General features: G+C 42.8%; 1 protein-coding gene across 2 annotated transcripts in view; it reads left to right on the forward strand.

Annotated features, from left to right (window-relative positions):
• The window catches only part of ETV5 (ETS variant transcription factor 5), a 62646-nt gene extending 36270 nt beyond the window's left edge, over positions 1–26376 (forward strand). For both annotated transcript variants that reach the window (XM_007971836.3, XM_007971835.3), the window contains exons 8-13: positions 6731–6990; positions 8316–8375; positions 15169–15237; positions 15416–15585; positions 20524–20625; positions 23845–26376. In XM_007971836.3, the coding sequence (XP_007970027.2) occupies positions 6731–6990; positions 8316–8375; positions 15169–15237; positions 15416–15585; positions 20524–20625; positions 23845–24066 (883 nt within the window). In that variant the 3' untranslated portion in view covers positions 24067–26376. The remainder of the gene's footprint in view (positions 1–6730; positions 6991–8315; positions 8376–15168; positions 15238–15415; positions 15586–20523; positions 20626–23844) is intronic.
• The last annotated feature ends 302 nt before the right edge of the window (positions 26377–26678 follow it).

Here is a 26678-nt window from a genome sequence, read left to right on the forward strand (position 1 = left end):
ATGTCTTAGTTTCATCACCATCCCTCTCCCATATTTGATCTTGAGAAGTCAGACGAACATGTAGGCCTAGAAAGGACATGCTTTTTGTTCCTTATCTCTCAATGTCTTCTCACAGTTTAAATGGGCCCATTTGAGTCTCAGCAGTGTTGGCAGGCCTTATGGAGTTGTTTCAGAATTCTTTGGTGTGTGTTTAAGGACGGTGTCTGGCTCTTCATTGTATCTCAGGAAAATAAACATTATTGTGAAGTTGGCACATTGCCACCTCCGACAAAAATCACCATTCTCTTTCTGAAAAAGAGAATGGATATTGAAAAGGCAAACAGTGGGTTCCTTTGATTTGTGTGTGGCTTGTGTGTGTCATAGTCTCCCAGTTCCTTAAGATCTTCTCTTTTATTTGCTTTTTTTTTTTTTGAGATGGAGTCTCGCTCTATCACCCAGTCTGGAGTGCAGTGGCGCGATCGCAGCCTCCACCTCTCAGGTTCAAGCAATTTTCCTGCCTCAGCCTCCCGAGTACCTGGGTTTACAGGCATTTGACACTGCACCTGGCTAATTTTTGTGTGTTTTTAGTAGAGACTAGAGATGGGGTTTCACCGTGTTGGCCAGACTAGTCTCAAACTCCCGACCTCATGTAGGGAACTCACATGGTGATCTGCCCGCCTCAGCCTCCCAAAGTGCTGGGATTACAGGCCTGAGCCACTGCAACAGGCTCATGCCTGTAGTCCTAGCACTTTGGGAGGCCAAGGTGTGTGGATCACTTGAGGTCAGGAGTTTGAAACCAGCCTGGCCAACGTGGTGAAACCCTGTCTCTACTAAAAATACAAAAAAATTAGCCGTGTGTGATGGCAGGTGCCTGTAATCCCAGCTACTTGGGAGGCTGAATTAGGAGAATTGCTTGAACCTGAGAGGCGGAGGTTGCAGTGAGCCGAGATGGTGCCACTGAACTCCAGCCTGGATGACTGAGCGAGACTCCATGTCAACAGTGAAACGGCTACAGGTTTCAGTTCACCGTGTTGGCCAGGCTGGTCTCAAAACTCCCAACTTCATGTAAGGAACTCACAAGGTAATCTGCCCACCTTGGCCTCCCAAAGTGCTGGGATTACAGGCCTGAGCCACCATGCCCGGCCATATTTGCATATCTTCTGATTTTAGCTTGGGAGTTGTGGGGAGAAGGTGGGGCAGTTGAAGATAATGTTTATTGAGAACTTACCAGTGTTGTAACAGGGCTGGGCCTCATAATATACATTATCTTACATCATCTTTACAAGGTATCCTGGCTGTCCTTAGTTTTTTGGAGAGGAAACTGAGGCTTCAGAGCAGTTAGATAACTCATACAAGGTCACACAGCTACTAAGTGGTAAAGGTTGGATTTCGGCCCAGGATATTCTGACTTCACAGCCAGAGCCTCTTACCCAGCTATGCTGCTTCTCGATTTTCCATCTTCTCTGAGCCTTAACGGAAGTACTAAGTGCATGATGTTGATTTCTTGGCAGATTTTATGTATCATTTCTCAGCCGGCCTTTAAACGGTCACTGCTTCACCTGGCACCCGTAATCACCATATAGCCTTTGTGAGATCCTTTTCTCCTTTTTTTTGTTTTCCTGTAAGCATTTTGTTTACTCTGTGTGCTGGCAGCAGAAACCAAAAAGGAAATGCAGAAAAAGCATCTAACGGTTTTCATAACGTAAACCAAATGTTGGGAGTGTGGGTGAGCTCGTGGGAGGAAAGGCGCTATATAAATCTGACAAATAAATAAATAACTGGTTCTTTAAATAAACTTGCACCGAAAAAGCCTTAAACTGTGACCTATTGAATTTAGGCTTTTTCAGAGTCAGAAGTCTCCCTTTGCTCACCAAATGTGAGTTCCCTACACGTGTGCTCTGCTGGGCTAATGGTGGGAGTGGAGGGAGGGGAGGAAGAAGAGGTTTGGTAGGAACCAGGCTGTGCCTTCACTGAAAGTGGTTGCCTGCCTTGGTAAATTAGAGGCATCTTTGTCGTGGTTGTATTATGTATACAACACGTTCTCACATACTTCAAAAGGACTGGAGAAGGGAGGGGGGTTCAAATGAAGGTCAGTGAGTAAAGTTCACAGGATGTATTTTGAGGACAAGGACTGAATGACTTTACTAATCTCTGCACATAAAAGACATTATCAGCAGAAAGCTCTGAGAATCTTTCTTCCAAATACACTGGCTTTGTGACCTACCCCTGAGATCCCCCTCGGCCACTCCCGCTCTCTCAAAACAAACCAGTACGGAACAATCCCAATTATAGAATCCGTTCTGCAGATCACAGGCCTCTAAGCTTTGCGCATCCTTAAAGTTATGCCGCGGGGAGGGGATGAGGTTGCTGGCTAGTGCCCATGTGGAAGTACCTTTTCCTGAGGAGACCATACTAGGCCAACTCTAAAGTTTCATTGTGGAAGGTGAGAAGATGAGCACTAAGCGGAAGTGAGGCCATTGGCCTGCCAGCTGCAGAGGCTCTGGTTACAGAACTGAGCAGCACATGCCGACTCGGAGCTATCAAAGGAACTGATTTATGGAGGTCACCTTCGAAGGTGCTGGAATAGTGGCAGAGGGGAAAGGGAGAGAAAATGGAAGGTGTTTTTACCATTCCTTTCAAGTAGCACAAGAGTTGGGCACTTTACAAAACTAAGGCCTTAAGAATATCTTCAGCCGGGCGCGGTGGCTCACACCTATAATCCTAGCAGTTTGGGAGGCTGAGGCGGGCAGATCACTTGAGGTCAGGAGTTCGAAAGCAGCCTGGCCAATGTGGTGAAACCCCATCTCTACTAAAAATACAAACAAAATCAGCCAGGCATGATGGCAGGCACCTGTAATCCCAGCTACTTGGGAGGCTGAGACAGGAGAATTGCTTGAACCTGAGAGGCAGAGGTTGCAGTGAGCCAAGATTATGCCACTGCACTCCAGCCTGAATGACAGAGTGAGACTCCATCTCAAAAAAAATAAATAAAAAGAGTATCTTCATTGGCCAGGCACTGTGACTTTCGCCTGTAATCCCAGCAAACTTTTGAGAGGCTGAAAGAGGCAGATCATTGAATCCAGGAATTCAAGCAACCTGGCCAATATGGTGAAACCCCGTTTCTACTAAAAATCCCAGCTACTTGGGAGGCTGCGGCAGGAGAATCGCTTGATCCCAGGAGGCAGAGGTTGCAGTGAACTGAGATCAAGTCACTCGAGTCACTGCACTCCAGCCTGGGTGACAGAGCAAGACTCTGTCTTTAAAAAAACAAAAAAAACAAAAAAAAACTTCATCTTTCTTTTCTGAAAGAATTCCCTTTAGGTTTGCGACACGGTACCCAGTGCCTATGTTCTAAATGTCAAGTCAAGTGTAAACCTGAGTTGGGAATTTACACTTCTTTAAAAACCATTTTAAAGTTTCTTTAAGTAACAGCAACCTGAAGAAGTTCTGCTGCAGGGCGTTCAGTGACCCGTGAAAGGCTGTCAGCCCACTGAACCTTCAGTAGTTGGTAAAACTTGTTTAAGACATTGGCCAGGTGGATTCTGAGGCTTTTGATGTCTGGGATAAAAGGATAAGTATATGTAAATTTCCCAGTAGTTTTCATATTATGAAATGATCTTACCGTGCTGCTTTAGGTAGAGTAGTAAAGACAGAGCATGTTGTGCTATGCTATACCCTGCTGTAAACAGTGTCCTATCTGCCCACAGATCTCTTCAGTTTAAGATTGTAAATCTTGATGTTCTAGAAATCTGCTGGCCACCTGTTCCCACAGATTGATTCAAATCAAATTCGAACTATTTTATTAAAGCTATTCAAGAACCCTATGAATTAATAGAATGTAAGCTAAAAGTAGAGAATAAGATCTTAATAGTATAGGATCGTATTATTTTCCCTTGAACCCTGGCTCCTACTTTCTACCTGAGAGTATATATTCATAAATGCTTTTCTTTATACACATAGATTAGTGCTTCCTGTGTATTTCATGGACTGAGGGTCACACATCTCTAACCTTCCACAGCCACCTTCCTAAACTCTATCCCAGTCTGTCAATTATGGCTGTGGCAGAAACCATCCTTTACACACATGATTGTATTTCACCATTTCAGAAGCATTTGGAGGATAATACATCCCTATGTCACAGATAAGCAAACAAAGCCAAGAAACTTTGCCTTTGGTCACTTCCCTACTAAGGGATGGCAGGCTTTCCCTTCTACACTGCACACCCAACAGGGAAAGGGCAGCTGGCATGCATCTGGATCTATCTGACAACTGAAGAGTGTTAAGGAAACTCAAATAATAGCAACAGGTTTTTATTGTTTTATCTTGTTATAAAAACAGTGCATATTTATTATCAAACTATAGATGAGCAAAAAAAGAAATTCACCTAAAATTATAACCACTCCACAGATAGGCAGTGTTAATATTTAAATGTCAGTCTTTCTGTGGTTTTATATGACACCATACTACTACTTTTATTTTTGCTAAGCTTTGATACTCTACTGTTTAGCAACCTTCCTGAATATGTCAAAAATACCTTTCCAAGCCCTTATATATTTACATATTATGTAATTTCTAATGGTTGCTTTCAACTATATGACTGTATCACAATATATATAGCCGATTTCCTTGTTAGACAGCTGCATTGGTGACCATCTTTGTAGTTACACATCATCTGTGATTGAAGTGCTGTTTAGGTACCTGGCACAGAATTATTAACTGCCTGCTCATCTTCCAAGCTAAAAGGAAAAAAATACTTCTCTTTTGACTTTGTTACTTTTTTAATTACTAATGAGTTAAACTTTTTGTTTATGACCATTCCTATTCTGTAAGGATATTCCTATGTCCTTTGCCCATTTTTTTCCTCTTGAGATATTCATCTTTTGTTAATTTCTAAAAGCTCTTTATGTCAACAATGAGATTGCTGTATCTGTGGAGATTTTTCCTCAGTTTTACTTTTGGTTTTGTTTCTGGCATTTGGTTTGATGTGTTTTTTTCCCCTTGGTTTGAGGTGTTTCTTTTGGTTTTGTTTCGTTTCTGGTGTCTTTTTAAGTTACAGAAATTTATATACAGTGAGGTATATCCAGATTTATCTTGATGATTTCTGCTGTTGGTATGATACTTAGGTTTTTCCTCACTCCTAAGTTTTGTAAGTTTTCATATATATTTACTTTCATATTATGGTTTCACTTTTTTTTTTTTTTTTTTTTTTTTTTTGAGACAGTCTTTCTCTGTCGCCCAGGCTAGAGTGCAGTGGCGCGATCTGGGCCCACTGCAACCTTCGCCTCCCGGGTTCAGGTGATCCTTATGCTGCAGTCTCCTTAGTAGCTGGGATTATAGGTGCACAACACCACGCCTGGCTAATTTTTGGGGATTTTTTTTGTTGTTTATTTTGAAAAGGAGTCTTGCTCTGTCACCAGGCTGGTGTACAGTGGCGTAATCTCAGCTCACAGCAAACTCCGCCTCCTGGGTTCAAGCGATTCTCCTGCCTCAGCCTCCCGGGTAGCTGGGACTACAGGCACGTGCCACCACACCCAGCTAATTTTTGTATTTTTAGTAGAGACGGTTTTCACTGTGTTGGCCAGGACGGTCTCAATCTCTTGACCTCCTGATCTGCCTGCCTTGGCCTCCCAAATTGCTGGGATTACAGGCGTGAGCCACCACCATGCCTGGCCAATTTTTTTTGTACTTTAGTAGACATGGGATTTTGTCATGTTGGCCAGGTTGGTCTTGAACTCCTGACCTCAAGCAATCTGCCCACCTCGGCCTCCCAAAGTGCTGGGGTTACTGGCATGAGCCATAATTCCTGGCCTGGTTTCACTTTTTATATTGGAACCTTTAATCCATGTGAAATTTATTTTGGTATCTGTATAAAATGGGGTCTTTTTCCCCAACTAATTTGAAATGCTAACCTTAACAAGTAGTAAATTTTGAAATATACTTGACAGTTTTTGGCTTGCCACTAAATTCCTTTGATCTGCCTCTCTCTCAATTCCTTGTATTACTGTTTTAATTAGTATCGTTGTATGACATATGTCAATAGCTAGTGGGTCCTTTTGTCCTTTCAAAATAAAGTTTAGAATCATTTGGTCAAGTCAGTTGGGAAGGCATTTGCTTTCACAGATTAATTTTCAGTGAATCAATAGCTTCAAAGTCCTAAATATCTTCTCTTAGATCTTTTTTCTTTCTTTTCCTCAGAAAACAATTTTAAGATTTTATTCTTATATGGCCTATACGTTTCCTGATTATTCCTAGGAATGTTATGGTTTTTATTGCTACTGTGAATGGGATTCTCTTTTCTTTTTAACTACATTTTCTAACTGATTAGTTTGTATTCAGTCTTTAAAAATTCCTTCTATCTGTAGGTGAGAGAATGGATGAACTAGTGAACAAATATTTATGTATATGTTAGTGCTATTTGCAAATAATTGGTCTCATATATTCACATACATAGTCTGGCCCATCTGTACAGATAGACTGTGCATACAGTGTACAGACATGAAAGATAAAGAGGCTACCACATCATTGCTGTGATTTTTTTTTTTTTTTTTTTTTTTTTTTGCCACTTCCTGACAAAAGGGCTTCGAATACACAATGTAATTTTGGGAAGAAGGTAAAAATGTCCAGAAATAAGCATTATTAAGTATCTTGGAAATAATTTCATTAATTGGAACTTCTTCTAGTCCCCAGTGCTCGATCATAGTAGGTATTCATCAAGTCTTTGTTCACCACGAAAACCTCTTTCTTCTTACAGATTTCAGAGACAACTGTCTGAACCCTGCCACCCCTTCCCTCCTCAGCCAGGAGTTCCTGGAGATAATCGCCCCAGTTACCATCGGCAAATGTCAGAGCCTATTGTCCCTGCAGCTCCCCCGCCCCCTCAGGGATTCAAACAAGAATACCATGACCCACTCTATGAACATGGGGTCCCGGGCATGCCAGGGCCCCCAGCACACGGGTTCCAGTCACCCATGGGAATCAAGCAGGAGCCTCGGGATTACTGCGTCGATTCAGGTCAGCCTCAAATTGTGCTATTCGTTGCTTCATTCTTGCTTTCTTCTGTCTTGTTATTCAGTGTCATACATGCAGGGCCTTGGGGACAGGAATTTTTATAAGAATTTTTTGTAATTTTTATAAGAATTGCCCTCAAATAATTTAGGAGCTAGTAGAGCTGATGTGTTTATGCACAACGGAATACAAAACAAAACGGAAAAGGTATGTAAGTGGTAGGAAGTGCAGTAGGCGTTCAGAAGTGGTATGAAGTACATCTCTGAGTCCAAGCTTGAAGAGTGTTGGGGTTCAGTTTCGGATGGAATTTGCTCTTGACCTTCTCTGAGATAATACATAGATTGATCTATTCAGGCAGCAGTCGGTTATGGGAAATGCTGGGGAATAGGCAGAAGGGAGAGACCTGTTCCTTTATGACAGAAAAATTACCAAGTGTGAGGTAGTGATTGTGTGTAAACATTTCCATCAGCTGAGAGCTTTGATGTATTTTTCTCAGGAGTAGCATGAACAGCAACGTTTTTTCCTTTAAGACTGACATTTCGATCTGTCCTGATGGGTTTTGCGCCCCATTCCACTCCCTTAAAGCAAGACACTCAACAGATGTTACCGTATCTGTAATTCTTTGATCTGAGTTGTGTTACCAGGGTGATGGCTCATCCCGCATGGACACAACTCAACTTACTGTCTTTCCTCTCGATGGACACTGATAACATGAGCTTGAAGAAGAGATCACTTGAGTGTGGTTTGGTTTCAATGTGACAGTCCCAGCGTGGCAAAAATGGACCAAACTGCAATCCTCTACCCCCCTTCCCATGCTGGTCCTGGCTTCCTAACTTCAGGTCTGCTCATTCCTTTGGCCTAAAAATACTCCCACCTCTTGGAGCAGAATTGGATGTGACCACCAGGAGTAAAGGGGAGCAAATTGGGAAAGTTCTAAAGCAGTCATCTTCCCTTTCCCACCCTAACACCCAGGAGTCAGCATGGGGCAAGAGGCCAGGCTTGGCCTTTTGAAAGCTAATATTTTTTCCACTGTCATTGGCTCTTTCACCAGATTTGGTGTTAACTAATTGCTAAAATGAGTGAACAACGAGAGTGAAACATCTTTTTTTTTCCTCCCGTGACTCTTGATTAGGAGAGCCCGCCTTTCAGATGGTGGGTTGTGGTGTTTGCCATCTTGCTTAGTGGTGTGGCACCTCTTTCCCAGGACAAAGCCAAAAAGACATGACCCCAGAGCATTTAGGGGCTTTACCACAGAGCTGCGGTTGACCAATGTGCTGCATCTGCTGCAGAAACTATTGACAGGATTGTGTCCACCTTTGCTTTCCTTTCAGAAGTGCCTAACTGTCAGTCATCCTACATGAGAGGGGGTTATTTCGCCAGCAGCCATGAAGGTAAGGAGCCTGCTTTCTTTCCTCTCCTCTCCTTCCTTCCTTTCTTTTTCTCTTTCTTTCTCCTACCTTTCTTCCTTCCTCTTTCTTTCTTTCCTTGAATAATACTCAAGCTTAAAATCGCTCAGTTTCCAGGCTAAGATTTGAGATCATAGATTAAACCTTGCTTAGCTCATGAATGTAAGAGCCAATTGGTTGCCATCTTCAATTATTTTGCAGGCAGGGTTTAAGGCATGCCCCTGAGCCCTGTGAGGGCTGCCATTTTCATTAGCAATGACCCCAGCTTTTTAAGAGGATAGGACAATTTGGAGAAAAAACAAACCCACCATATTTCCACATTTCCAGAAATGGAGGTTATGCTTATATAACAATATCAGCTTAAACTGGAATTTAGGAGTTATGTCAGTGAGAGTGGTTTTTATACATTTTATAGTTATGTCAGTGAGGGTCCAAGGATGTCTTAGAGTTTTAAAAATGTGTCTCTAGGTTTTTTACTTAGTTTGAGTGCTCGGGATGGGTAACTCTTCATTGTAATTATTATTATATGATAAATGTTTGCCACTTTTAACATGGGAGGGAAATTGAAGGTATTGTTCACCAACCTTGACACATATCCTAACATTTACTTTTATGTGAAAATGATCATTTTATATCAAGGGTGTATGTTGTCTGCTCAAGTTCTTGTGCCCAATCCCTTTGGGACCAACTCAGTTCAGTAAGTCTCTGAGATAATCTCACTCTAATGAGGAGCAGGAGCAGTGGGCAAGGTTGAGCCTGTGACTTTGCCTTTATTAGTGCTGACCTACTAATTAGGGTGAAAGTAATTGGGAACAAATAAGATGCATAAGTGTTCCATAGCATATGGCTTCAAGGAAGTAGTCAGAATGGAGCTAGAATGTCAGTTTCTTGGAGGAGCTTGCTTTTGAGCTAGTTTCTGTGTTTTGTTTTGTTTTGTTTTTTGGTTTTTTTTTTTGGTTTTTTTTTTTTTTTGAGACGTCGTCTCGCTCTGTCACCCAAACTGGAGTGCAGTGGCGTGATCTCTGCTCACTGCAAGCTCTACCTCCTGGGTTCTCGCCATTCTCCTGCCTTGGCCTCTCAAGTAGCTGGGACTACAGGCGCCCGCCACCACGCCCAGCTAATTTTTTAAATTTTTACTAGAGACGGGGTTTCACTGTGTTAGCCAGCATGGGTCTCCATCTCCTGACCTCATGATCCGCCCACCTCAGCCTCCCAAAGTGCTGGGATTACAAGCGTGAGCCACTGCGCCCGGCCTAGTTTTCTTTAAAATACAAACTTTTGTAGCTTATTCTTAGCACAAGCAACAAATACTAATTACACAAAATTCAGAAAATACAAACAGGCAAAAAGATTAAAATTAAATCTCGCTACCCAGAGATAACCATTAACTTGCTACATAGTCTTTCAGTCTTTGCTGTGCATATGTAAATATAGAATTATACAGATCATACATCAAAACATCCTTGTTTTATAGTCTTTTTTTTTAACAATAGTCATTAACTCAAATTGAACACTTACTATGTTTCAGACACTGTTCTGTGTTCTTTACATGCATAAATTCAGTTGTTTAATTCTCATAGCAGCCCTATAGGATAGATGTTTCTGGTGTTGTTTGTTGTTTGTTTTTTTTTTTTTTTTTTTTGAGACGGAGTGTCGCCCTGTTGCCAGGCTGGAGTGCAGTGGCGCGATCTCAGCTCATTGCAACCTCCACCTCCCGGGTTCAAGTGATTCTCATGCCTCGGCCTCCCAAGTAGCTGGAATTACAGGCGCGCGCCACCACACCCGGCTAATTTTTTGTATTTTTAGTAGAGATGGGGTTTCAACCATGTTGGCCAGGATGGTCTCAATCTCTTGACCTCGTGATCCGCCCTCCTCGACCTCTCAAGGGATAGATATTTCTATTTGCTCCATAGGGTAATGAAACTGAGGCTCAGAGAGGATAAAAGATGTGCCTAAGGGCATGTGGCTGTAAGAGTAGAGCCAGATCTCTAAGCCAAGCCGTGTGGCTCCAGAGCCCATACTCTTCATCTCCTTCCGTACTCCACAGCCAATGTCATCTCTATAGCACCCAACATTCCCCTGAGATTTCCTCGTTAATGGCTGCACAGTACTTATTGCATGAGTATGCATTTAGCTAATCACCTGTTGCTGAAAAGTGGGTACTTCCAGATTATTCTGAAATTCTATGAACATTCATCTAGCTGTTTTCTTGTTCTCTTGATTCTTGAAGCTAAGTTTCTGAAATTTCTGGGTAAAAGGGGGTATGACATTTTTTAAGGCATCTGCTGCTGGTTTTTGTGAGGGTCTGTTTTGTTGTTTTTAGCGTATTGTCACAGATTTTTTAATTTTAGGATTTCTCTAAAGAAGTCATTAGATGTGAATCAGAAGGAAGAAGGGAGCCTTTTGTTGGGGGAGGATAATTGGGCTTTTAATCTCCTGCATAAATGAATGACAGTAGCAAATCAATGGGCTCATTTGACGGAAAGGGGCCCTGGTAGGGACTGAGATCATGCTTGCGGGGCATGAAAGGCCTGGAGAGGTGGGCTCAGAGCTTAAAGTTACCCTTCTGGGCAAAGGCTAACTTGGGATGGTGGATTGAGGAGTTCCCTTCTAAACATTGAAACAGGGAAGTTTTTGTATAACACCTTCCCCAGATGTATGTCTTCTTTTTCTCAAATACATTTCTCCCTAAAGATTTAAAGCAGTGTGATTCCCAAAACCTGTGGCAACAGCGTCACCTGGGACTTTTTAGAAATGTACATTCTCGGGACCCATCCCAGGCCTACTGAATCAGAGCCCCCAGGGGTGGGGCCCGGCAGTCTGTTGTTTTCACAAGTCCTGCAGGAGATGCTGATGCAGCTTCAAGTTTGAGAACTACTGAGTAGTAACGGTTCTCAAGTTTGGTCAAACATAGGAATTACCTGAGGAGCTTCTAAAAATGTTGACTTCCAGGCTTCATCCAGAGCAATTAAATAAGAAATTCTGGGGTGGGACCCAGGCTTTAGTAGTTTTTAAAGCTCCCTTGGTGATTCCAGTGTGCATCCAAGGTTGGGAACCACTGGTCTGTCATTTTAAATGCAAGTCAAAGGAGCTGATACTCATGAAGCACTGTGTGGCTTTTATAAGTGATTGGTTCATAAGAGTCGTTTTTATGGGTAGCTGCTTCGCACTTACTTGGTTAGATGGGAGACCGAGTGTTGTTTCCCTGGGTACCCTGTGATGTTCTGAGTGAGTGTCTAGCCCTGGAAAGGAAGAGCTGTCTCCCGGACACTGGCTGTGATGGGCACAGCTGCTTGGGGCTCTCTAAGGTTCCTGAATGTTTCTACAAAAGCAGTTGATGTCTGCAGCAGGCAAACTAGGAGGGAGTCGGGGAAGAGAGGGAGGAAAACATTTTGCATAATTACAACATTTAGGAAAGAGCATGCTCTTAAGGGAAATATTTTTAGCAAGGCATTGGGTTGCTTACTACACACAGACTATCTGGTGCATTTGTGTGCGTTTTCCCTCCACCCTTTCCCATTCCTTTCCCTGACTTCACACACATCAAAGCAGTTAGTTTCAAAGAATCCAGCATTTTTAATTGTTGTAAATTACCCTGACATGCTTTTCCTATCCTTATACAGGCTTGACCACAGATGCCTGTGGAACAGTTAATGAAACAAGTGTTTCTGATTGGCATCTGTGATTGCTAAGATAGCCATCCTGCCTTAAGTGTTCACCTGGAGTCCTTGCATAATAACGTTTTGAGTCATTCGTTTCTAGTTTGCTCCTCAAACAGGTCTTCCTTCCTGCCACCTTTATTTGAGTGAGATGATTGTGGCCACAACTGATATAACTGCTGGCTCAAATTCAACTGACTTAAATTTCACTGAAACCAATAGTATCTTCCAGATGGTGTAGAGGACCCCATGTGGCGATGACTAGAAACCACAAAATACGCCAAAGTGATACTTCTTATAGGCAGGCCTTTATCTGATTAGTTTTGAAAACCAAACCGAGAATGTCATCTAGATGTAGCTGGTTGTATTTTTTTTCTACATACTGTGATTACCTTAGAGGAGAAGAACTCTAAAAATAACATGGCAAGTTTGACAGATACGTAAACTTTGAAGTAGTTCACTTGTAATGACTTTATAATAAGACCATTAAAACATCACCAGAATATCAAAATACATATGGAAGATCGGGAAATACATAGCTTTCTGGCAGACAAGGCAAAATATTTGAAGCATAGTGGATTATGAAAGTCTTTTTGGTAATACAGAGTATACCAGTTTGTCATAAAAGTCAGTTGAGTGCCAAATTGGAAAATAAATTTATCAGGAGTCATTGAATCCCTGACTTGAAAGTTAGCATTATATTCTTAATATTTTTTAATGAAGACTATAAAACCTCTCATTCAAATATTGATTTAGTACTTATGTGTAAGGTGCCATGAGGACACTAAGATACCAAGATATGATCCTTATCCTCAAGGAATTTAGAATCTTTCATGGAGGATATAAGATCAAGCTCTCACATTATTCAGTTAATTTCTTAATAGCACTCAACACAATGTACAACGACTGTTTATTTTTTTAACTATCATTTATTACACACTTATGTACCAGGAGCTACTCTTGGCACTCTGGTATGAAGATAGAGAAATAGATCAGTTGAATGATACTAACTCAATTAAACTCTCATAGCAACACCATAAGGTAGGAATTATCTCCTGCAATGAGGACACTAGAGTACAGAGATTAATTTATTCAAGATCGCACAGCTGACTGGGGTCCATCAGTGCTGTGCCACCTCTTGTTTCTTTTTCTCCTTTATTGTCTGTCTCCCCCAGTTGAGATACAGGCTCCATGAGAACAAGGACCAAGTCTATATTCGCCTGGCTACTGACTCCCTTCTAGCACAATGCCTGGCATAAATACTTAGTGGATTAAATAATATATAAATGTCAATAAAATAGACTTCCTTTGATGTCCTTAAGCAACAGAGAACTAATGCTTAGGGCTAAGAAAACAAAAATGAATAATAAACCTCAAAACAGTCTCAGTTGTGCAGAGTTTCTTCAGTCCCAGGCCTCTTAAAAATGGTGCTGGTCCTGCCAAGAAGCTGCTTGATCTGGGTTGACTGAAGAAACAAAGAATGGCAAAATTATATCTTGGCACCTTTACTCATGGATTTTTCCTTCTTTCTTTTTTTTCTTTTTTTTTTCTTTTTTTTTTTTTCTTTTGAGACAGAGCCTCTCTCTGTTGCCCAGGCTGGAGTACAATAGCGTGATCTCCACCCACTGCAACCTCCGCCTCCCAGATCCAAGCAATTCTCCTGCCTCAGCCTCCCAGGTAGCTGGGATTACAGGCGCCCACCAATATGCCCGGCTAATTTTTTGTATTTTTACTAGAGACAGGGTTTCACCATGTTGGCCAGGCTGGTCTCGAACTCCTGACCTCACATGATCCACCCACCTCGGCCTCCCAAAGTGCTGGGATTACAGACTATTTGTCTTCAACAAACCTATCTAAAATCACTTATTGCCTACTCCTCCATAAGCCACATAGCACTTGTTATTATGCCTATCCTCATTCAGAACCCTTGAACCTTCACAGGTGCAGTCATCCTTATAATTGCGCATGGAATTGTAATTATAATTGCTCACCACCATGCCCAGCCTTGCGGATTTTTCAAGTCATAGTGAATCCTTCTCAGACTCTAATGAAAGTCCTTCATTGCAGAGCCTTTTCACCTACCTGCCCCTACTGCATATCCAACACGCATAGACCTGTACTATGAGCCAGGCGAACTGAAGGGAAAACAGAGCACAGGGAAGCACCGCTTATCAGACAGGAGCCCTGGGGCATTCTCCTAAGATGTGTGCTGGTAAAGGAATATACACTGGAGACCTTACACCTTGAGACAGGCTAAACTACAAGGAGGGATGGGACCCCCATCAAAGTTACCTGTTACCTGGCTTTGATTTAAACTAATCTTGACAGGGTGCGTAGTGACATGGTGGTTGGCACTGAATGTATATTAGGGGTTTGTGGAGGAAAATTGTCAGGCCATCCTTCCTTCTTGAGCCCTTTAACTTTTTGCCTTGCCTTTTATTTCCTTTGCATGTGTTGTTGGGCCAGTTCCTCCTTCTTGACCTCTGTTTTGTCATCTATACAATGAATTTGTTTCATTGCTAGAAAGTCTTTTCAGATCCTCTCCATTGTGTCTGGTAATAATACCTCCAATACTGCTTTCGAAATCCTCTACAGGCCCAAGTCTTTATTCATTTTGGCAACATTCTTTACCCTTCAAGCTCTTTCGTAATTGAATGAGGTATGTGAGTAGCTTGGATGACTTTATAGGAAAGGTTGAAATTAATTTTAGCTAAAAGGAAAATGGCAGGTCTGTGTACAGATGAACCAAATCCATCCAGCTAGGCCAACCGAAATAGAGATGTGTTTTCAGATGTAAAGGCTTAGTCAGAGCAACATTGATCCAGGCAGACCTCAGAAGCAAAATGTGAAGGAACGTCCTGGTGACTCAGCACTTCCCCGCAGCCTTAGCTGTAAAAGCAGGAATTGATGCGGCTCTGACTGAGGCGCAGGTGATTATATCAGAATCGGAATGCCTGAGCCCTCTCGAAGTCCCTGAAAATTCTGTCTGTCATAGACACAGCAGTAGGACTTAGGGTCTGAAATGACAGGATCCCACTCTAGTCCTTAAATCCATAGTTTTTTAGTACAACACAGAATTTGTTAAGCAATGTAGTCTTTCTTTTTAAATTCTCTTTCAGGTTTTTCATATGAAAAAGATCCCCGATTATACTTTGACGACACTTGTGTTGTGCCTGAGAGACTGGAAGGTAAGTAGCCCCATCCAAGGTTTGTTGCCAGGTAGAGGTTGGCAGATGTCAGAACACCTCAGCCATGACTCTCTTCCCAAGTCCAGTGATTAAATCAGCATGAACAACTCCTTTTTGTCCCAACCACCTGAGAAACTTAGGACTAAGCTATTGTGTGATGTGTCCTTGTCCTAAACAGGCAAAGTCAAACAGGAGCCTACCATGTATCGAGAGGGGCCCCCTTACCAGAGGCGAGGTTCCCTTCAGCTGTGGCAGTTCCTGGTCACCCTTCTTGATGACCCAGCCAATGCCCACTTCATTGCCTGGACAGGCCGAGGCATGGAGTTCAAGCTGATAGAACCGGAAGAGGTATGCACTGGATGCTGAACTCAGATGGATTTTGATTTGTTGTTGTTGATGATGGTGTTTTTTGTTTAGATTTCCATTGAGGCTTCGTATTGTGTCAAGTCTGCTTTTCCTTCTCATTCATATTCTGGCCTGGCCACTGGGCTTGGCAGTATCCCTCCTATTAATGGGACAGTTTATAATGCATGCACAGGCAGAGTTCTCCACTGTAGAATACATTAAAAGTATTTGTAACACTTCTGCAAAATCTAGGGAGCAAGATCATGAAGTCTTATATTCAAATAGGATATGGTGTCCCTCTTGGAAAGTCTTTTTCAAGTATTGTTTCAATGATACGGACTTGTTTTGGTCTTAGCCCCTGTAGGCCATAGTCTGTCTCTGAGGCTACATGAACATATTGTATGACATTTTGACAATATATTACAGGATACAGCTACCCACAGTGTATTACAAATGGCTGTGGCCTAGAGAAATTTATCAGAGGTGACTCAATCTTAATGAGCTTAGATTTTTTTTTTTTAAAGGTGTGTTATGGCCGGGCGCAGTGGCTCACACCTGTAATCCCAACATTTTGGGAGGCTGAAGCAACAATATTGCTTGAGCCCAGGAGTTTGAGACCAGCCTGGGTAACATGGCAAAACCTTATCTCTACAAAAAATACAAAAAAAATTAGCTAGGCATGGTGGTGTGTGCCTATAGTCCCAACTACTTGGGAGGCTGAGGCAGGGAGGATCGATTGAGCCTGGGTGACAGAACAAGACCCTGTGTCCAAAAAAATAAAATAAAAGTGTGTTATGTGACGTCATAATAGAGTAGTTGAGAGATGATACAAACCTCCATTATTTTAATAGGATGAAAACGTTGTTACTGTGTTTGTGCCCAGAACGGAAATAACTCTGTTGACAGAACCAGTACCATTTCTTCAATGGAGAAGACACACCCTAGAATCCCTTTCCTGAATATCACATAACAAAGTAAATTAAATCAGGCTCTCAGTATAGCATATTCTAAAGGGGTTGATTTTTAATTTCTGTTTGATTTAGAATCTAGAGAGATTATAAATGGAACAGAAATAACTGCCCAAAAAAACTGACATATGCTTCTTTTAGTAGCATGTTCTTAGGCATATAAATTAAACCAGCAGATCAAAAGGCATCTTTGGGTTGGGTATAATTAAATTGGGAACAACAGTCTTAGACACTCTTAGAAAGCATTTGAACGAGAATTGCTGTTTTCAGTGTTCAGTTAACTCTAGGGCTCGCTTTAGCACACCAAAGAAATACGTTGGCATGGGGTTAACAGGAGGAGGTAGCAACCTGAGACTTGGTTTGGAAGAAGAAAGTGGTCTAACGGTTCAAATAGGAAAAGGAGGAGAATGTATGGATTGGAAATTTATGAAGAATCCTGATTGATAGAAGGCAGACTTCATTAAAGGCAATTAGAAAACAAGATACGCATATGTGTTCCCTGTTTTATATTCACTCACGAGAATGGAAATGTGTCAGCATCTCTAGATGGACTAATTAAACAGCTTCTATTTGGTTCAGTCTACCTTCAGAGCTGGAGTTGAGTGCCTCTGTGTTAGTTTAGTGCCTACGTGGTTTTTTCCTGCTATGAAGAAACAGCCATGCTTCAGGCTTCCAGCACCCCTAGAGAGCCATCCACCCCACGTGGACCCATGCCTCTGCTCCCTGCTTTCCAAATAACGTGGCCTGGTTTATGTGAAGTTTGAGAAAAGCATGTCACCTAGGTTCACTGAGGCTTTCTGAAAGTCGTTCTGTCATGTGGGCAGCCTTTATTGATCTATCTTGTTTCACAAACGGGAGCTTTTATTATTTTATTGCCACTGCCTCGGGCCTAAGCACAGGCCGTCCAGCTGCAGGTAAACCTGGTTATGACCCTTGGTAAAGCTGTTATTGAATCTTCTGCGCTCCTACCAGTGGCATAGAGAATGATGAACAGATGGCAGAGGGCCCCTGCTTTCTTACTTAATAAAGAAACTAATATTAATACAGAATGCTCATAAGTGCCAGGCAGCCAAGTCATGTGAGAAGCCTGTGGTGTCCTTGAGCCTCCCTCGGTTGACCGGGCAGCTTTGTTTCTTCAGGAAATGGTGCTTTCCACCCCACCTTGAAGTCCCCAAGCTTTCCCTAAGCTCCAGATGTTCCTTTCTCTTCACCCAGGATCAGTTGGATGCCACATGTGCATGTTAGCCTCAGGACAGGTGACATTTGCTGAGCTCCCCCCCTCCCCCCCGCCCCTCCTTGTATACCTGTGAGGGCCCTGTTCTTGTTAATGTCAGGAAGATACCAGCTTCTGGAAAAAGCTGTAAGAAGTCGTCATGGGGGAGCTTGAAGGGTGAAGCGGAGGAGGAAGCTGTTGGGGACGTAATTGTAGGCAGCTGTGTGGCTGAGTAGTGCACTCTGGGTAATTATCCATAATATCCATTACACTATGCATGGAAATTGTGGTTTTAGAACTGCGTTTTGGCAGGCCCCCTAATCAAATGTCTTTTGATAGTCATCCAGCTTAGCACCCTCTCAATTATGACTGACTCGGCTTTAATCTGGAGCCATTTTAACTGTGAATCTGCATTAATGAATATTTTGGGGGGTAGGGTTGTTTGTTGAACATGTGGTAGATAACTGCTGCTGGGAGGTTTGAAGGGATGGGCTGCTAGAAAGAGCCACTCCCTGGGCTGTGGCTGCTCTCTCTTTAAAGGGGAAGAGGAATAGGTAGATCCGTTAACTCCTTCAGCCTCAGTCCTCAAGATATGTGCTACCAAAGTAACTAATGAGAGAGAAGAAAGATCTGATGACAAGCTATTGCCTGCCTCCCCAATCCCAGAAGAGGGGCAGCCCTAATTCCCAGCTGCTCTGGAGCTGAGCCGCACCATGCATTACTGTAGAAGGAACAGCCGTGGTGAGGGCTACAGAATCACAGGGCTCTGGCCCGAGAGGATGAGTCAGTAACTATGGCTACCAGAGCTGCTTTGAAATCTGTGCATATACCAAACCTTTCTCCAGTAAGCAATTGCATATGCAAGTGACAGCTGAGAGGTGGCCGCTGAAGTTGAAGAATATTCAAAGATTGTTTTCCACCCCTTAACATAGTAAAATGATGAGGCTGGGCTTCTTTGAAATTTTCCTGTGTCACTTGTGGCAGACAGCAGTTAAAGATTAGTTTATAAAGCATTTCTGAACAGGGTGTACAATGACGTGTGTTATTAGGTTAGCAGATTTCTCTTCTTATCATTATTTCTATTGGTTTTAAATGTTTATCTTCTCTAACCAGAATGTAATTTTTGGTTAATTTTGCCTTTTCGGCTGTTTCAAAGGTAGAGTTGAGTGGGTACCATATGGAGAAAAGAGGAGACCCAAGACATGGTGTCTGCTGTGGGGACATGAAGCAATTGAATGGAAATTGAACTTCCATAGGGCTTCTTGCAAGGCAGAGTAGAATCATTGCTATTATTGTAATTAAGAGAGATGCATTCTTGTCAGATAATTTTTGGTTTTTATTAAAGGTCATTTTAGAATCCTGAATTTAGAAGGTGTTGCTTTCATTCTGCCCAGATATTTTAAGGAAAAGGTTTATGTGAAATGCTGTTTTCTCTCTGCCTCCTACTCCGTGTCTAACATTTGGCTTTTAAAATATCGAAGGGGCCAGGCGCAGTGGCTCATGCCTATAATCCCAGCACTTTGGGAGGCTGAGGCAGGTGGATCACTTGAGGTCAGGACTTTGTGACCAGCCTGGCCAACATGGTGAAACCCCATCTCTACTAAAAATACAAAAATTAACCGGGCATGACGACGGACACCTGTAATCCCAGCTGCTCGGGAGGCTGAGGCCGGAGAATCACTTGAGCCTGGGAGGCAGAGGTTGCAGTGAGCTGTGATCGTGCCACTGCACTCCAGCCTGGGCAACAGAGTGAGACTCCATCTCACGAGATAAAAATAAAATATCGAAGGAATATAGTTTTTTGTTTTTGGGTTTTTTTTAAAGTTTCCAAAACTGACCTAAAATGCTCAAAACATGACCCCGACCCACGGTTTGCATACATTTGAAAACCTCCGAGTAAAACTCACATTTTCAGGGTTATTCTCCTACCTTGACAGCCATTCTCATGAGTAGGATTTTGGAAGTTGATATGCTTGAGTACAGAAATTGCTTGGCTGCCGTGATAATTGGGTAAACTCTACTAGGAAGTTTTCCTGCTATATAAGGCTTCTTTACCCAGCGCTCCAATTATATTGCCCTATCAGCACACCTCAGGTGGACTGGGTTGGATATAATGCATTTCAGAACTGTTTGGAAAGCCCTGTTAATTTTTCATTAAGTGGATAATGGTGCTACATGCTTTAATGTCCATTCTGCAAGTCTGCTGGGAGCGTGGGATTGGATGGCAGCAGGCTGAAATGATCTGATTCCCCCTTAGTCCGTGAGCTGCAGTAAGTAAACATCTCCCAGCCCCCCTCCAATCTTATTAGAATTGAACTTTTGCTCTGCTGGCCCATTAGCAACTCACTAGTGTGTTTCTAATGTTTCAGGAATGACCATTCTAATTATTCCTTATTGACTGCTACAGAAACCATAGCACTTAATGGCAACATGTTAATGGTCTATGGGTATTGGTCAATAATTCATACGTGGAGAAACAGTAGAGGGCCTGCATCCTCTGGGATGTTAGCCAAGCCCTCTGCAATCTTAAAGTGCCAGGATTCTTCCACCTCTAGGTCTCACCTCTTAGTAGTCGTCACTGAGTCATCGCCTTTGTTGAACGTTTGGTCTGGAAGGAGCTAAATGCCTTCCCTTTCAGGTCAGAGTAGTGGATCATTGACCAAAGCAATCAGGTTACAGAACTGGCTCTGCTGGGATTGGGAGAGAACACAGGGCCCAGGGAATGCGTTTTCGTTGCTCTTCACTTTACTGTCTCTTCAGGTTGCTCGGCGCTGGGGCATCCAGAAGAACCGGCCAGCCATGAACTATGACAAGCTGAGCCGCTCTCTCCGCTATTACTATGAAAAGGGCATCATGCAGAAGGTGAGCCATTATACAAGACCCTTAGCCCACTCTGGTCTCTTAAGGAAAAAGTCCAGCGCTTCTATAGTGAGACTGGTGGTCCTCACTAGGAGAAAATGTTAGCCCTGTGATTCTGTGGTAGGAAACAATCTTGAGAAGACAAACTTGAGACAAGAATCAAATGAGATATAGGGTACGTTTCATGCTCTTGGGCATGTGGAAACTAGAAGTTGCATGTAGAACACCCAGTGGAAAATTAGGCTCCTCTGCTTTCCCGAAACTGCCTCTATCTATGAGAATTCCCAGAAACTTAGGCCAACTGTTGTATCCAAAAGGGACTCCAGGGAATCAGCTTGAAGGTCTCTACTTCAACAGCTTGGTTGAAGTCTTTAGTTGTTAAAACACCTAGACTTCCAAATCTGTTAGTTTGATACACTCAGAAGTGTTAGAGGAATAAGAACATCTGATTTTTCTTTCAGACTTACAGAAACTGGAACTCAAGTTAAAAACCCAAAGTTTGTAGAATGGCAGCAGAGTCACCTGGTAGCAGGTTGCTCTTTGTGGAATAAAGGATGAAGCATATTTTGAGGAAATCAGTACAAAAATCTTAGTGGGATAGGTAGTGAGGGCCACAGTCTCAGCATCCCATGGAGAAGTAGAAGATGGGAATGGCAAGTCTTTCTTAGCTACCAGATTCGTAATGTACAGTTGCCCAGATCCTGGCATTTATATGTTGAGGCAGTCTACCTGGCAGTAGCCAATGAGATGAACTTGGCAGAAGCATATGGGCAAAACTGCTGAGAACTTGTCTACAAGAAGCCAGATTCCTCTTTCTCATAGGTGGGTAGTAATGTGACCCTATATTCTCCTCGCCACCTTAAAAAATACTCAACAGCTCGTTGTGATTTTCTAGATAAACTCTAGACTTGTTAGTGCTTCATACAACCTCTGAGGCTATTCCCACTCTGGTCACCACCCAGCTCTCGTTTCTTCACTCAAACTTGACGGCTTTCACTAGCGTAGCCACCTTTTACTTTAATGCAGTATTTGTTTGCCAGAGAATACATGTTACATACATGTACATTATCACGAATACCATAAAATGGAAAACACCTGTTAAACTACATCCTCCTTAAGACCTAGAACATTCCTAATGCTCTCAGTACCTGGCCAACCCCTCCTTGTTTTCTGTCTCAGTCATCACCCTTCCATTTCAGATTGGGTTAGGTGGTCCCCTTTGCTGCTTCTGATGGCACCAGTACTTGTTCCTACCACTGGTCTTCTCACTGTGTCTCAAATAACTCCTTCCTTGTTGCTACCCCCCACTGGAGTATGAGCTCCCTTGGGTTAGAAATTGAGGTTTAACTTCAGTGCTTGACACAGAGTTAAATGCTGTAGGACAGGTGGTCCGCTACCCTACCCCTCCTTTTTTTAAAGTAGACGGTTTCACAGAGCTGTACAACCATTACCACAATCAATTTTAGAACGTTTTATCACCCCAAAAAGAAAAACCATAGCCATCAGCAGCCACCCCACATTGTCCCCTGTCCTCCTTAGAGTTGACATCATCAGGTCAAATCCTAAGTTCAGGTGGGAGAGCCACCATCATTCCTTTGCTGTTCCCAACTCCACATCCAACACGGGGAGATGCAACCCAGGACGCAGTAACTTGAACCAATGGAAATGAGCTGTCCTTATGACTAGCTTCTGTGTTTTCTAAGGGAGTAGAAGAGAACTTCGTTTCTGAGAATAAATAGGCAAAGAGTACAGGAAGGCCCAGGAATGAGGCTTCGTGGGCTCAGATCCTAACACTTCAATTTGTTGGCTGTATGATTTGAGAAAACTCACCTAATCTCCCAGAGCCTCTATTTCTAATAAAAATGTAGATAGTCACTTAATCTCCCAAAGCCTCTATTTCTAATAAAAATGTAGATAATAATTCTTGCTTTAATCCCACAGGGTAATATATTTGAAAATATTTCAGAAATAATAATGTGCCATCCAATGTAAGGAAGGGGTTATTATTGTATTTTGTTATATGACTCACGAGTAAATGAGAGCTGATTAAAAGGCGAATGATAGCCCGTCAGTGTGTAGAGAGACTTAGAAAAGCTATAGTGCCATACCCTCCATTTTTGAAGGGAAAATTGAGGTTCACAGAGGTTAAGACTCATTAGTGACTAAACCAGGACTGGAAGCTGGCAGCTCCCGGCTTCTGATCTAGGATTATTTCCACTGTGCTCTTCTGCCGCACTCTTCCACACAAACTAATTTTCAGGGTTGGGCTTTAAGGTAAAACTGGCATACAACACTAACTAGAGATGGTTGATTGATAGAGATTTGGAAGCAGAGCTATACTTGTTCAATTAAAAAAAAAAAGATTTTAGAATCACAGCAGAATGACTGAAGGGCAAGATTAAACTCAACAGTTTGAATTTTTAAATCTAAAATGTTTATCTTATCAGTAATTTTGGCTGCCTTCCCTTGCCCCTCTGCGTCTCCAGACAGAAGCCAATTACTGGGTTTGATTTTCGGTATTAGGTGCCTCTTGTACTGTTGCTAAACCACCAGCAGAGAGAAGGTGATCCCATTGACACAGATGGCTCATCAGCCACATACCATGAGGCCCTTGAATAACCAAGACCTTCTGGTTCTAATATTATAATGCAGAAAACCCATAGAAAGGTAGTTAGCGGTTCCCTCAGTGTGACAGAGCCATGCGATGAGTCATTTAAAACTGCAGCATAAGCCAAAAGCAATTCTTTTCTGCTTCGGAACATACTTAAGGCTTCTGCACAGGCTCTCTCTCATCAGATTTCTAACCTTTCAAATAACAAGGCCATACTGCGAAGACTGTAAACTCCGGAGGTGACCAAAAATATGGTCAGGCTTCTGCCTTGCACCTGTCAGTCCTTACACCTTTTTGGAACACCAAACTCCAGGCTCAGTATAACCATGCTTTCAAAGCTGTCACTAGAGGACAGAAAGTGGGAATTTTCTTTTAAGAGTCCATCTAGTGTGAATTCAAAATTCAGATACCTTCTTTTTTGATTGCTGTATTGTCAGTAAAATACTTGGCAGATAATAGGTTCCCAGGATTTCTAAAAATAAGTCTGAGTGATGGAGATAATCAGCTGCTCCTTTGGTCCCTGGCTTTGTGACTTATGAATACCTTGTTCTCTTCCCCTGATCCCATGCCCTGTTCCAACTGGGCCCTGTAAGGTGTGTTTTCTCCCTCAGGTGGCTGGAGAACGATACGTCTACAAATTTGTCTGTGACCCAGATGCCCTCTTCTCCATGGCTTTCCCGGATAACCAGCGTCCGTTCCTGAAGGCAGAGTCCGAGTGCCACCTCAGCGAGGAGGACACCCTGCCGCTGACCCACTTTGAAGACAGCCCTGCTTACCTCCTGGACATGGACCGCTGCAGCAGCCTCCCCTATGCCGAAGGCTTTGCTTACTAAGTTTCTGAGTGGCAGAGTGGCCAAACCCTAGAGCTAGCAGTTCCCATTCAGGCAAACGAGGGCAGTGGTTTTGTTTGTGTTTTTGACTGTTCCTAAAGCTTGCCCTTTGAGTATTATCTGGAGAACCCAAGTCGTCTCTGGATTGGCACCCTTAAAGACAGATACATTGGCTGGGGAGTGGGAACAGGGAGGGGCAAAAAACCACCAAAAGGCTGGTGCCTCAACTCTGATTCTGATGAGGTTTCTGGGAAGAGATCAAAATGGAGTCTCCTTACCATGGACAATATATGCAAAGCAATATCTTGTTCAGGTTAGTACCCGCAAAACGGGACACAGTATGTGACAATCTGCATCGATCATGGACTACTAAATGCCTTTACATAGAAGGGCTCTGATTTGCACAATTTGTCGAAAAATCACAAACCCATAGAAAAGTAAGTAGGCTAAGTTGGGGAGGCTCAAACCATTAAGGGTTAAAAATATATCTTACACATTGGAAAGCTCTTCTAGCTGAATCTGAAATACTACCCCTTGTCTAGAAAAAGGGGGGGCAGTTAGAACAGCTGTAGCCCACTCCGTGGTTCTCAAAATCCTAAACCATGGCTACTCTTGGGAACCATCAGCCATGTGGTCGCCAAGCAGAGCAAGCACCCTTTCTCTTCCCAATCACATGGCTGAGTGTGGATGACTTTTCTTTTAGGAGAAGGGCGATTAACACTTTTGACAGTATTTTGTTTTGCCTTGATTTGGGGGATTGTTTTGTTTTGGTGGTTGTTTTGGAAAAACAGTTTATAAACTGATTTTTGTAGTTTTGGTATTTAAAGCAAAAAAACAAAAAACAAAAACAAACCTTTTGGTAACTGTGCACTGTGTCCTTTAGCCAGGGCCGTGCCCACTTATGAAGACACTGCAGCTTGAGAGGGGCTTTGCTGAGGCTTCCCCTTGGCCATGTGAAAGCCTGCCGTGTTGCCTGCTTTGTGCTTTCTGCACCAGACAACCGGATGGAACATTTGCACCTGAGTTGTACATTTTTGAAGTGTGCAGGGCAGCCTGGACACAAGCTTAGATTCTCTGTGTATAGTTCCCCGTGCTCACTGACATGCCCTCTCTGGAAAGCATATGTATATAACGTGTCATGTCCTTTGGAAGCCTGGTCACCTGGTGAGAGCCCTTGGGATTCTTCCCTGGGCATGACTGATGACAATTTCCATTTCATCAGTTCGTTCTGTTTTCTTTTTTCTTTAAATCTTGGACTTTAGACCCTACCTGTGTGATTCAGTAGGGTTTGAGACTTACGTGTGTAACTGACAGGTAAGCAACAGTGCTAGCATTCTAGATTCCTGCCTTTTTTAAAAAAGAAATCATTCTCATTGCTGTATTATATTGGAAAAGTTTTAAACAACCAAGCTAAAGCTACGTGAAAGCTGAGCTCAAAGTAGAGGAAAAAATTACTGGTGGTACCTTGCTGCCTGCTCTGCTGGTAGAATTCTGTGCTCCCCATGACATTTAGCACATTAAGGAGGACTGCACTGTTCCTCGTATGTGAAGGAGGCAGTGCTGACTCCGTGAGTGTGAAACACATGTTTGAACTGCTTTTCTATCAATGGAGCACTCCATAGTCTCAAACTGTCCCCCTTATGACCGACAGCACATTTGTGAAGAGGTTCACAGGGATAAGGGGTGCACTTTATAGCTATGGAAACGTGAGATTCTCCTCTATTGGAAGCTAATTGGCCCACAAAGGTGGTAAACCTGTAGCTTGGGCCTTAATTAGCGTTGTACTCTAATCAAAGGACTCTTTCTAAACCATATTTATAGCTTTCTTAACCTACACATAGTCTATACATAGATGCATATTTTACCCCCAGCTGGCTAGAGATTTATTTGTTGTAAATGCTGTATAGATTTGGTTTTCCTTTCTTTACTTACCCCGGTTTGGATTTTTTTTTTTTTTGAATGGATTTATGCTGTCTTAGCAATATGAAAATAATCCTCTGTAGCCTGAGCTACCCCCCCCCCCCCCCCCGCTGTAACTTACGTGGCCTGTGCTGTCACCGGGCATAGGACAGCAGCATCACCATTGCATTCCCATCGGACTCATGCACCTCCCGGATGGTTTTGGGTTTTTTCGGGGGTTCTTTGGGGTTGGTTGGTTTGCTTCTTTTCCAGAGTGTGGAAAGTCTACAGTGCAGAAAGGCTTTAACCTGCCAGTTGATTTGAAATACTTTCCCCTGCGCAGGGCCGTATGCATCCTGCCAAGCTGCGTTATATTCTGTACTGTGTACAATAAAGAAGTTTGCTTTTCGTTTACCAAGCACCTGAACTTGCCTCTTTCTTGCCCTCATTGGTCTAATTTTAAAGCAGGCAAAAGCCCCCTGGCTTTCTCTCCACCCCCACCCTAGCCCTCTCAACAATATAACCTTACCAGTGGACAGTGGAATTGAGGGCAGTTTAGGAAACTCTGTTACCTGGAAATAGACATAGACAACTGCTCTTAAACTCCAGCTAAAAATGTAATCCAAAGAGGTAGAAAGTCAAGAGATCCTCTTCCCAGCCAATGGTAAGCTGAGATCGCCTCATCCCCTTGAGCCCACCGAGCCACCAATTCTTAG

This window comes from Chlorocebus sabaeus, chromosome 15 (assembly GCF_047675955.1).
Source record: "Chlorocebus sabaeus isolate Y175 chromosome 15, mChlSab1.0.hap1, whole genome shotgun sequence".
Taxonomy (NCBI): Eukaryota; Metazoa; Chordata; class Mammalia; order Primates; family Cercopithecidae; genus Chlorocebus; species Chlorocebus sabaeus.